General features: G+C 40.9%; 1 protein-coding gene across 4 annotated transcripts in view; it reads right to left on the bottom strand.

The window, feature by feature from the left end:
* The window catches only part of LOC129863344 (kelch-like protein 13), a 65,949-nt gene extending 52,619 nt beyond the window's left edge, over positions 1–13,330 (bottom strand). For 2 of the 4 annotated variants that reach the window (XM_055935253.1, XM_055935257.1), the window contains exons 1-2: positions 13,231–13,330; positions 7,873–7,958 (exon numbers count right to left, since the gene is read on the bottom strand). In XM_055935253.1, the coding sequence (XP_055791228.1) occupies positions 7,873–7,937 (65 nt within the window). In that variant the 5' untranslated portion in view covers positions 7,938–7,958; positions 13,231–13,330. The remainder of the gene's footprint in view (positions 1–7,872; positions 7,959–13,230) is intronic. The other 2 variants (XM_055935254.1, XM_055935258.1) reach the window with 1 other exon arrangement.
* Between the last annotated feature and the right edge of the window lie 171 nt (positions 13,331–13,501).

Below are 13,501 nucleotides of genomic sequence, written 5' to 3'. Positions count from 1 at the left end.
ACAGCCTGAGCTGTGTGTGCATGTTATACTGCCCTGTACTACAGCCTGAGCTGTGTGTGCAGGTTATACTGCCCTGTACACTGTGTGCATGTTATACTGCCCTGTACAACAGCCTGAGCTGTGTGTGCATGTTATACTGCCCTGTTCTACAGCCTGAGCTGTGTGTGCATGTTATACTGCCCTGTTCTACAGCCTGAGCTGTGTGTGCAGGTTATACTTCCCTAAACTACAGCCCGAGCTGTGTGTGCAGGTTATACTGCCCTATACTACAGCCCGAGCTGTGTGTGCATGTTATACTGCCCTGTTCTACAGCCTGAGCTGTGTGTGCAGGTTATATTTCCCTAAACTACAGCCCGAGCTGTGTGTTCAGGTTATACTGCCCTATACTACAGCCCGAGCTGTGTGTGCATGTTATACTGCCCTATACTACAGCCCGAGCTGTGTGTGCACGTTATACTGCCCTATACTACAGCCCGAGCTGTGTGTGCATGTTATACTGCCCTATACTACAGCCCGAGCTGTGTGTGCATGTTATACTGCCCTGTACTACAGCCTGAGCTGTGTGTGCAGGTTATACTGACCTGTACTACAGCCTGTATCTAGGGTACTAAAGCTGCTCCTCTTTATTTAGATACAATCCTAAATCAAAAACGGAGGGCAAACATCTAAACATGGTACTGGATCTGTCATGAAACCAGATAGTCCTAAATGTAGAGTTGCCCATTTAAAAAGACTAAGCTAGTTAGGCCAATGCAATTTTGCAATCATTGTATGTTTCATCATGAAACACTTCCCTTCTTCAAAAACAGAATGTCATCTGAACATCTATTGAAGAAACTGCGTCATTATTACGTCGTTTGACTTCTGCCCTGCAAGCCACAACAACTGAGCAGTATTATGAAGAACAAGACAGGCTGGGAACAAAGAGGGGAGGCAGCACTGATAGCCTAGTCCTCAATAACCAAACTCCTCCAGCTTTTAGAGTGAAGCCTGACAATGGCTGCTTTTATCAGAGCCTTGGTGAGCATCAATCTGTGGACTTCTTTCAGAAGCGATTAGGGTCGTTGGGGGGAGGGGAGAGAGACAGCGCGAGAGAAAGAGACAGACAGACTCCTGAGCTATGCAAACACACTGACCCAACAGCCCTGGATGACAGGAATGCATCCTCACGGTGCTGTAACACTGCTATACTCTGTCTCACTTTAACGCACACCCCATCACTGTTCTAACAGAAACACACTGGACTAAAATAACACATACACCATATTAAAAAAAGTGTTGACCATCTACACATTTTCTTGTCCATAAGATTGTTTTGCATTGTGTTTGGTGCACCTTTCCTTTGCCTGACATTTGTACTGGCCATTGGGTGTGGGTTCATACCTGTATGAGCATAAGGGGAACAGACAGCCCTCGTGACTGACTGCAGAACAGACAAACATATACCATCTAGTGGACACAGAGGGAACTGTACTGTCTAAACGCCATATACCCCCTCAAGCAAGCAGCTGACTGCGCATGCAGTTACCACCACACAGTGTGGCTCCTCATCCATCCTATCTCTGGCCCGATCAGAATGATCAAAACCTTCATCTCATCTGACAGTCTATCCAGCTGTCATAGGATTGGTAAAACAGTGCTGAGGAGTATTTATTTCTTTAATAAAGCCCTTTTGTGGGGAAAAACTCATTCTGATTGGCTGGGCCTGGCTCCCCAGTGGGCTGCAACCCTGTCCAGTCATGTGAAATCTATTCATTAGGCCTAATGCTAATGTATCTATTTCAATTGACTGATTTCCTTATATGAACTATAACTCAGTAAAATCTTTGAAATTGTTGCGTTTATATTTTTGTTCAGTATAATTGACCGACGTCGGTTCAATCATTTGAATTCCACTTAGTGCTTTTTTTTCCTGTGAGATCGATGTGCAGTTTTTGTGGAGATAAATCAGATCAGCCTGAACTGTGCAATGTAGCAGGGAGTTGAAGTTTTCAACAAGCCAATATTCTACATAGTTTAGTGCTGAAAATGTGGTAATTAACTACAATGACCACAATCCATTGCACACACGCATAAAAACTTGTCAGTTTGTGCGCAGCAGACACGGAGACTGAGAGAACGCACCATCGAGAGAAGTATAAAGCAGTTGCTTCACGAGCCTGAAAATACATGATCTTCTAAGTGATTGATAGTTGGTATAGTGGTTTTGTCATACAGCATAGGCAGCAGCTCTATAGAGATGAGATGATGACTTGGAATTAAATCAAGTAATTAAACAAAACAAATGTAATATACACAACATCTGAAATATTTTTAAAAAGTTATGTGAATGACTTATAGTTAATAAGTGATAAGCTGTAATGGGCAGTCACTACCATCATGGGACTTTTATGAATTGTTTTATTCTGTGTTACGGCATTGAACCCACATACCGTATAGTGAATTTAATGTAAAAAAAATAAAATCTAAAAATCTAAACCGAAAACCGTGATAGATTATATAAAAATGAACTGAAACCGAACCGACATTAAAAAGTACGAATGGCTTAGCACTATCCAAATAAGAACCATGTAAAAAAAAGAAAGAAGAAAAAAAAGCAAGTGCCCTGAACGTCATGTTCCAGTTATGAAACAGCGCCTGGTTTGTTTCACATTTTAACACATTTCGAAAGGCTTGGCAATTATCAGAAAAGAATATGCATTTGTCGTTATCAAAGCGTTTCTGGGGTGAGAAATAATCCTGCTGAAAGTGCTAGTTAAGAGAAACTCACCACGTGTAGAAAAATCTAAGACTGAGGTAGAGAGCAACAAAAGTTTGCCTGGTTTCAGAGGGATGAGGTGATGAAAGCAGAGGCCCAGCAGGTGCTGAAGGCTGAGGACTTCTACTGAGTGCAGAAACAGCAGCAGGCAGGGCTGGAGAAGGATGGATAGAACCGTGCTCAAAGCCCTACAAACATCTACCATAAGAACACTCTCTATGTATGCCTTTTCACATTCTGTCTTTTGTCATGATCCACTTTCAGCCAGACAATACAAACTCTGTGTAGTCCTAAATAAAACAAGCCAGGGTGTAGTACAATAGAACTGCTACTAGAATTAGGCTTAGCTGGGTAATGGGTTAGTGATTAATGTTTCACTTTTCATATTAACGGTCAAGAAAATGCATCTTTCTTACACATCTTAAATCGGATGAGATTAGCCTCATCTGCATAATCACAGACAGCCAGTCAGAGAATACGGCATACAGACTAGAGGTCGACCGATAAATCGGAATGGCAGATTAATTAGGGCCGATTTCAAGTTTTCGTAATAATCGGTAATCGGCATTTTTGGACACCGATCATACCCGATTACATTGCACTCCACGAGGAGACTGCGTGGCAGGCTGACTACATGTTATGCGAGTGCAGCAAGGAGCCAAGGTGCGGTGCTAGCTAGCATTAAACGTATCTTATAAAAAAACAATCAATCTTAACATAATCATTAGTTAACTACACATGGTTGAGGATATTACTCGTTTATCTAGCTTGTCCTGCGCTGCATATAATCGATGCGGTGCCTGTTAATTTATCATTGAATCACAGCCTACTTCGCCAAACGGGTGATTTAACAAGCGCATTCGCGAAAAAAACACTGCCTTTGCACCAATGTGTACCTAACCATAAACATCAACGCCTTTCTTAAAATCAATACACATGTATATATTTTAAACCTGCATATTTAGTTAATATTGCCTGCTAACATGAATTTATTTTAACTAGGGAAATTGTGTCACTTCTCTTGCATTCTGTGCAACAGAGTCAGGGTATTTGCAACAGTTTGGGCCGCCTGGCTCGTTGCGAACTAATTTGCCAAAATTTTACGTAATTATGACATAACATTGAAGGTTGTGCAATGTAACAGCAATATTTAGACTTATGGATGCCACCCGTTGATAAAATATGGAACGATTCCGTATTTCACTGAAAGAATAAACGTTTTGTTTTCAAATGGATAGTTTCCGGATTTGACCATATTAATGACCCATGGCTCATATTTCTGTGTGTTATTATATTATAATTAAGTCTATGATTTGATAGAGCAGTCTGACTGAGCGGTGGTAGGCAGCAGCAGGCTCGTAAGCATTCATTCAAACAGCACTTTACTGCATTTGCCAGCAGCTCTTCGCAATGCTTCAAGCATTGCGCTGTTTATGACTTCAAGCCTATCAACTCCCGAGATTAGGCTGGCAATACTAAAGTACCTATTAGAACATCCAATAGTCAAAGGTATATGAAATACAAATGGTAGAGGGAGAAATAGTCCTATATTAACTACAACCTAAAACTTCTTACGCGGGAATATTGAAGACTCATGTTAAAAGGAACCACCAGCTTTCATATGTTCTCATGTTCTGAGCAAGGAACTTAAACGTTAGCTTTCTTACAAGGCACATATTGCACTTTAACTTTCTTCTTCAACACTGTGTTTTTGCATTATTTAAACCAAATTGAACATGTTTCATTTATTTGAGACTAAATAGATTTTATTGATGTATTATGTTTAGTTCAAATAAAAGTGTTCATTGAGTATTGTTGTAATTGTCATTATTACAAATATATATATAAAAAAAAATCAGCCGATTAATCGGTATTGGCTTTTTTTGGTCCTCCAACAATCGGTGTCGGTGATGAAAAATCATAATCGGTCGACCTCTAATACAGACAGAGTTAGGCTAGGTCGCAGGGATCAATTCAGGGCAGTACAAAAAAGACCTTTGACAAAACCAATCGTCACATCGTATGTGGTTGAGGACAGAAGTAAGAGTCGGCTTTAGAAAATACAGATTCACCCCAATGTAGAGGGTTGAATAGACATTGGATTTAGGTATTTGAGTTCATATGTGGGCAGCAGAAGCGTAGAGCCGCAAACAGATGTAGATTTGCCAATTGGCGGGTATCGATGCAACAGATTGAAGCTGTTAAAAGCGAACATGGGGGGAAAAAACCTTGCCAACAGCACACGTTCCCATGAGCTTGCTATTAAGAGTGCCTAGAAGAGTCAACTGTCCACCTCAAAAGAAGGTTTGCAGCAGTCTAGTGTTTGCTGGCCAACAACTGTGGCATTAGGAGTATCAACTTGCCAAGTGACGCACTGAAATGTTCCCGCCTTTTTGTTACTACCTCCATCTGGACATGAAATGTACATTATAGTGATCCTACTTAAATTGAAAAGACACTTTGCTTAGCACAGAATGAAAGACAGAAATAAAACGCCTCAACTCCTACAATATACTCGCTAAAACCCAGTCAAGCTGTTGTATGGTTTATTCATTACAATAGCACTCAAAAGAGTGATGGTGTAAAGCTGAAGCGACTGTTGGTTGGGAGGGGAGGAATGATGACAAACCCATTATGTCAATAATAATTGCCAATCTGTGTGTTTGATTAAGCCATCAACCTCTCCCCCATCAGCTTGTAGTCTACTCTCGCTCCACTGCACCATGTTGTCCAGTCCAGAGGCACACTCTCTGGCCAAAGACTGCCACGCAACTATTCCTTGATGCTCGTTAGGAGGTAGCAAGCTGCGTGACAACAGAGGGACATGCTGGTCCAGTAGGCTTCGGTGGTGTCCAGATTTTCATAGCTTCATGCTGTTTCTATACCATACCGGGGTATACTGTATTACCGGCAGTGCAAGTCTTTCCAAACTTCCCATAGCGGACAGTAGCTAAATGCTAATAAGCGCAAGCAAACAAACTAATTGCAAGGACAGACAACCCAGCTTATTATACAACTATCTCAATAGGCTACTGAAAGTTTGCTACAAGCACAAAACAAATAATTAAGGAGGGGGGGGGGGAATGAGGGGTTGGTGTTGTACTGTTTTTGTTATATCTGAAAATCTATAAATAAAGTTTAAATATATAAAATAATAATAATTAGACAGCAGGGATCTTGATCCAGGAGATTGACTGTCTATGCTGTAACAAAGAAGCTTGATCTTGAGCAAGTTAGCTACTTAGCTAGCAAGTTAGCAAACCAAATGCTGGAGCCCTGAGCTGTAGAGAATCTTAGATAGTTAAACCTATAGTTATAAGATATTTAGCTGGCAAACAGTTGTAGTGAATTTCAATTGTAACTTGATCACCTCTCTTGCACAACAGTGGATCGTCATGTCCCAAAAGATTCCGTTTGCTCTTTGTTAACAAACCTACCATGTGGCTGGCTTAATCAGCTGCTTTGGGGAACAGCTTCATAATGAAACAATAATGCAACAGGTGAAATGAAGAACGCGATCTGCTTTATCTATTAACCTAGCGCACAAGTCGACTGCAGGTATTTATTTAAAAATAAAGAATAAGCTTGAAATTGTTTCAACGGTATTAAAAATCCTACCCCTGTATACCGCCCAAGTCCAGGGCTCTATCTACAGTGTGACAATTTTACTGGCATATGCGGCAAAATATTTTTCTGTGGGATGTGGATTTTTTTTTATTTAGGAGCACCAGTGAGCCTAGAAAATGTACAATTCTAGCTTTATTACATCAAATATATTTCATTGTGCTCCTAAATTTCTTTGTGTGCGTGCCTACAATTTTAACTTAGGCGCACACGTGCTCCTTGTAAAAAAGGTCAGCGTAGAGCCCTGCCCAAGCCTATGGAACGGCAGCCTCAAACTACTGCTTAGCTTCAAAAGTACTGGACACAATATAATAAGGAAATACAAAATTTACAAAAGGGAAACAATAAAACCACACGACTGAAGCATTGCCCATTAAGATCTGTTGCTGTGGTTACGGTCATGGAAATGGCTGAAGGCAGGATTAGGTTAGACATAACAGCAACTTGTTTTGGTGGAAAGAAATACAATTTGTTAAAAACAAAAAAACAGTATACTTGAGTAGTCAGAGCTCATCATTCTAATAAATCATAGGTCAAAATGCACTGACACAGATTCTAGTTAGAGCTAAATCTGTAACATTGTGTCATGAAAGCATTTCTAGTTGAGGCACTCCACTAAAATCTTCATGAAGTGCTCAGAGAAGACAAAATCCCTGAACAGCTGCAGCAACAAACAGGAAGGCACAAAGGACAGGGGCTTAGAGAAGCCTCGCTGACACTACACCAGAGAGGACACAGAAAAATACAGTCATGAGAGCAGCAGAATTTAAAATAGTCAACAGTCATGATGTTGTGAGTAATCTCCCCTGGCTCTCCACAATCACACAACTTCCTAATTCATTACCGTTGACGATAGTAACTGGCTTACGGATAAAAATTCACTCACAGCTTGAAATAAGGCATTAGTCACTTGGTACAAAAACAACACGTCCCAAAGAGGGGCCTGGAGACAGGCCCAAAGAGGCAGCCATTTACCCAGCAACAGGGGGACAATGACAGCCCTCTGACAGACTGAGTCATGGATACACGCTGTAACCCAACCTGAATCACTGCTGCAGCATCGTCAACAGCTAAGTTAGCCCACACACACACACACACACACACTGAGCTGCATGAACACTCCATACTGAGTCCATGTCTTTGACTCACTTTAAGATGTAATCAGGCAAGTTAAAGTTAAAACAGAAACAGAATATTGCACCTGATGCAAGAGGTAGAAACTCAGATTATCAAAAAGGAAATATTATTTTTGTTTAAAACCACAATTTCTATCTCTGTCCGTGAGAGAAAGCAAGCAGACCTGACAAAAATATGAGAGAATAAAAAAAAGTCAAACTTCATATATTAATTAAGAGATGAGAGAATTACTAACGTTACATGTTCACACATAACATGAGAAAACCCAGAACGGCTAAAATGAGCCACTTCAGAGGAAAGTGAGGAACGTTGAATGATTGTGTGTATAGATGTAGAAGAAATTTTGGACATACATTGCACAGTACCTGTCGTGCAGTCCGAGGGACATCGTCTCCCCTCTGTGTACAGGGTGCTCCATGCCCTCGCCAAAACCACACCACTGAAAAACAGGTGAACAATACATTAATGATATTGTCAGGGCTCTTCAAAGATCATTTAGGTGATAATACAATCATCAACCCCTTCGCCTGTACACATGAATAGCCTAAAGAAAGTTTGTGGAGTGTTTGGAAAATCTAAGACAGGTTCAGTTCTATCCCACTTCTCCACTGTCACCTTCTGTCTCAGTGAAAGCCGAAGCTCAGGGCTGCGAGACCGCAAACTGGAAATGGGAGATGGACAATCTACACTACTTTAACAGTTGTCACAGTGCTACCCCCCTTGCCAACACTGACTGACTCCTAGCCAAACCCCGTTCCCCTGTTTAGTTTCAAAGTCATAAAATGCAATAGGCTAATCCCTTCCTGTAGTGCATTTGTTTTCAAACTCGTATTATAAACCGGGTAGTCTGGGTCCTGGATGCGGAATGGCTATAAGACGTGGTATATCAGACAATAAACCACGGGTATGACACAAAAATAGGTGTTTACTGTTCTATTCATGCCAGTAACCAGTTTATAATATCAATAAGGCTCGAGCGATATACCGTAGAGGTCCCCCCCCCCCGAAATACCAATGCCACTGTTATAAGTTGAGTATTACTTTAAAAAATCTAAGATGTGTCAAATAAATTATATCCAGGTCTGGGCTCCAGCTATGCATTTGGTTTGATAACTTGCTAGCTATGTGGCTAGATGTCAAGATCAAGCTTCTTGGTTACAGCAGAGACATTCAATCCCTTCCTGGATCAAGATCGCTGCGTCCAATAATTTCTTGTAGAAATAGCACCCCTTGTGTGCACTTTCGGTAATACCTTATACCCCGCTATGGTACAGAAACAACATGACCATATGAAAATCTGGACACCGCCCATCCCAAATAAGGCACCTCAGGATATAACCCTGCACGGGCATGAATTTTAAGCCTGCGACGTTCAGGCCCTACCCAGGCCCGATAGCCAAATGTAAGGCCCAGCCTGGTACCCAAAATAACTTCCTCCTTTAGCAAATCCATTATAAATGTCGGGCTCGTGTTGGGTAGCAGAGCTCTACCTCGTGGTTTATGTTATTAGCAATATTGCTCAAATATAGCCGTTCAAAATTCTACATTTAAGACTTAGTTGCATTTTATTTCACCTTTATCCTAATTAATCTCATTATAAAATATTTTCAATAAGAGAGATAGGGTTGACCAAGTGGCACAGTGGTAGAGGCGTCACTACAGACCCCGGTTCGATTCCAGGCTGTATCGCAACCGGCCGTGATTGGGAGTCCCATAGGGTGGCACACAATTGGCCCAGTGCTGTCCGGGTTAGGGTTTGGCCGGGGGAGGCCATCATTGTAAATAAGAATTTCTTCTTTAACTTCTCTAGGGTAGGGGGCAGCATTCGGAATTTTGGATGAAAAGCATGCCCAAATTAAACTGCCTGCTTCTCGGGCCCAGAAGATATGATATGCATATAACTGGTAGATTTGGATAGAAAACACTCTAAAGTTTCCAAAACTGTTAAAATAGTGTCTGTGAGTATAACAGAACTGATTTGGCAGGTGAAAACCTGAGAAAAATCCATTCGGGAAGTAGTTTTGTTTGTTGGTTTTGTAGTTTTCTATTCAATGCCATTACAGTATCCATTGAATTAGGACTCAAATTGCAGTTCCTATGCCTTCCACTAGATGTCAACAGTCTTTAGAAATTGTTTCAGGCTTGTATTCTGAAAAATTAGGAGGTTAGAGCAGTCTGAATGAGTGGACCCTAAAGTGTCACAGAGCTTTTTCATGCACACGACCGAGAGAGTGCCTTTCTTGTTTACCTTTTATATTGACAACGTTATTGTCCGGTTTAAATATTATCGATTATTTAGACTAAAAACAACCTGAGGATTGAATATAAACATTGTTTGACATGTTTCTATGAACTTTACGGATACAATTTAGATTTTTTGTCTGCGTTTGAGCCTGTGGATTACTGAAGAAAACGCACGAACAAAAGAGGTTTTTGGATATAAAGAGACTTGATCAAACAAAAGGAACATTTATTGAGTAAATGAATGTCTGCTGAGTGCAAACATATGAAGATCATCAAAGGTAAGGGATTCATTTTATCTCTATTTCTGACTTGTGTAACTCTTCTACTTGGCTGGTTACTGTTTGTAATGATTTGTCTGCTGGGCTATGTTCTCAAATAATCGTAAGGTATGCTTTCGCCGTAAAGCATTTTTAAAATCTGACACCGTGGTTGGATTCACAAGAAGTTAATACTTAAACCTATGTAAAATATGTTTGTTTTCTGAATTTTTATCATGAGTGTTTCTGTATTTGAATTTGGCGCCCAGCAGTTTCACTGGCTGTTGAAGAGCTAACGTCGCTAACGTCTCACGTACCCAAGAGAGGTTCACTGACTTGCCTAGTTAAATAAAGATTAAACACTTGACAATTACATTTTGTACAATTAAATAAGCAACAAATATTTCTCTCCCAAATTTCCACAAGGCCAGGTGGACAGAGCTCAGCTCTGCCTTCCCTCTTTTTCCATTTATTAGCGGCGTGAGCATATGGCCTTTCTATTAATATTTCAGACTCATATTTTGGGGCGTTGTCTGCCATCTGTCCTCCCTGCACCCCACTGTTCAGCTTGGTCATGATTACAGTGGAGATCAGATGGGGTGATAATTGCAGCACAGTCTGTGTGGATAGTTCAGTCCACAGGACCACACCAGGGGTCTACATAGTCAGACAGAAGGACATAGGAAGAGAGGTGACAGAAAATGAAAAGCGAGTAGTTAATATAGTGGTTAGTCTGCTACCTGTAATAAAAGGTGACAACACCTGTGGCTTCCACACCATCTGAGCTAATTTTAGGTGAGCATAGTGGCATTACAATTGTACAATTATGTAGCTACATTGCATATCCTAATGACTTAAAGTAGTGACAGAAATCTCTTCCTACCAGTCAGAATTCAGAAGCATATCAAAGTAGCTGGAGTTGTCATACACGCAGTGCAACAGGGGCTAGGGCATGACTTTAGTCTAGTCAAGCTGAAACGCAATTTGTTGGAAAAGACCAGTCCACGACCGGTGCCTAGCCTAATTTGCCTAAATAAAAAACTCTATGAAGATTGAAATTAACTCTCGTCTCTTGCTAAACAAAATGCCTCCTGATCTAGAAAGTTTCCATCTGAGGACATGATTATAGGTCAGGCTAAGCCAGGAGAGGGCAACCTTGAAGAACTAAACTACTAGGCCTAGACGGGACAAACAAGGTTCAACCATGATCCTCCATCTAGAGAGGCCAAAACACAAAGCCAAGCAGTGGCCATCTTGAACATGGCACGTTACTTGTTATTTGTAGCAGGTCAGTGGCAAAGGGCCCTTTGTTTGACTGTGAACAATGTGTAGACTATTTTCTCCAGTCACACTCAGGGCAAAGAACACAAAAACACATCCAATATGGCCAACATAGAGAAAAACTAAGTCTGGCTTAGCAGACTAAACACCACTCCATGGAGAAGTAAGTTTATGATGACTGCACCAACAGAGTGAAACAGAGACCAAACTTTGTTGGATCTAGCTCCGACTACATCGATTCACCCAAGGTCAAAACTTTCAATCAGGAAACTATACCTATGTTTGTCATCTGTACTTGCATGCCTTTGTTTGCTGAAATTCATACTTTGAGATTCAATTGACACATGCGCATTTGCGCTGAGTTGTCATCGTTGAGAGACAGAAACGAGCAAAAGGTTGGTGGTTGTATTTGATTCACGTTTATTGAAAGTATGATTTCAGCATACAAAGAAAGTCAAGCAACTACAGAGGAGACATGTAAATCATGAAACGCCTACCCTTTTACCTTTAAGTATTGACCATGGCAGAATCAATGTCGTCGGAGCTCAATTCCACAAAGCCTGGTCTCTGCTCCACTCTGTTGGTGAAGTTCATCAACTTCCTTCACCGTGGAGTTTAGTCCACTAGATCTGGCTAGCCTTTAGCCTACACAGAGGTGTGCAGTTTTGATGTATACTGTGTAGCCTACTGTACATGTTTTGTAGTTGTCCCATTTGGACAGATCTGACAAACATGTATCAAAAGAACATTGGCATTACATTAAAAAGGGCTCATTTGATGGGTGACGGTCTGCTGCTTCCATAATGACATACTTTGAAAGCAAATACATGCATGCCCCATTGGGGCAGGTAACTAACTCAGTTAGCGGTTTGGATGTTGTCTAGTATGGCAATCCCCATGACACCAGCTCCTCCAATAAACACATCCACCTTCTGAGTGCACCTATACCGACCCTATATTACAAACAAATTATTAACACGAGAAGGCCTTCTGACAGGTGATGCACAAATTGTCGAGCAATTGAGTGTCAAATTTCACATTGTTAAAGTTCATTAAATCATTAGCCAATGTCAGTCAATACGTTACCATAGATGATAAAGAGCAGCAAGAATGTAATCTGAAACTGGAAAAAGGGACAGCGCCCAGTTGACGCCCTCAATTCAATTTAATATTCTAAACCTCAGTTTGTCACACCGCTATCGTGGTAACAAGGTAAAGTATTATTCAGAATTATCCAAGCCTCACTTTCCTGGCGTTCATACTAGCTAACCAAAATATCAAATACATAACAGTTAACTTGCTGCTGTACAGTCAACTGTTAGCTAGCTCCAAGTTTAGCAGCGAATTAACCCCAGCGTAGTCATGCATGGAGGACATGACTACACATGTTTATTGGAAACTTCTAAAACTTTCACTAGCTTGCTAGCTGTTTAGCTAGCTACCTAGTATGACCACCACTGTTCAGAAAGGCTGAAAGTTAGGTAGCTAGCTAGTTGTAACTACAGGCTGGATAGCTAGCTAGCTGTAACTACAGGCTGGATAGTTAGTTACAACATCTTTATTCCAAACATTCATGATCCCCTAAGTGAAAAGCTAAGGCAACAATTAGAAATAAAGGTGGAACGTATATTTATCTAGCTAGCTAGTTAGCTATCGTAGTGTGCTGAAACCCATTAAGCAGTGTCAATGTATACCAACTTCGCCGGGCGAGAGCATTTGTAGGAAGGACAAACCACACAGCATGGCTACCCGTGAAGTTAGTTAGCCAGCTGAAGCTACATCTTAAGCTACTTAGCTAGCTAGCTACTTCTTTAGCTAGTTACCCGTAATTGAAAACGTTGGGTTGCGTTTGATGTTGTATTCAACATTTTACATATAAAAGAGAATTTAAAAGACATTCTATAAACTTTTAAATAGCGAAATTCATACCTGATACGTCCTTGTTTTCTTCTTAAACCCTCAAATCCACTCTACCCATAGATCTCACTAAGGTCCGCCTACAACCTATCCAATGGTCGTTTGCAAGGAACGTGACGTAGCCACGCTGGTAAATGGTAGGATCATACGGCAATATTTTTCATATTCACAAAACTGAAACACCAAACAAAGTAGACGTGGTCCAGCTGGTGGTAGAATATGCAATTTACTGGAGTTGTGAAACCTCATAGAAGAAATAAGAGTTCTGTAAATATCGATCTTG

Source organism: Salvelinus fontinalis, chromosome 10 (assembly GCF_029448725.1).
Source record: "Salvelinus fontinalis isolate EN_2023a chromosome 10, ASM2944872v1, whole genome shotgun sequence".
NCBI lineage: Eukaryota > Metazoa > Chordata > Actinopteri > Salmoniformes > Salmonidae > Salvelinus > Salvelinus fontinalis.
This window is presented reverse-complemented; position numbering and strand designations above follow the sequence as displayed.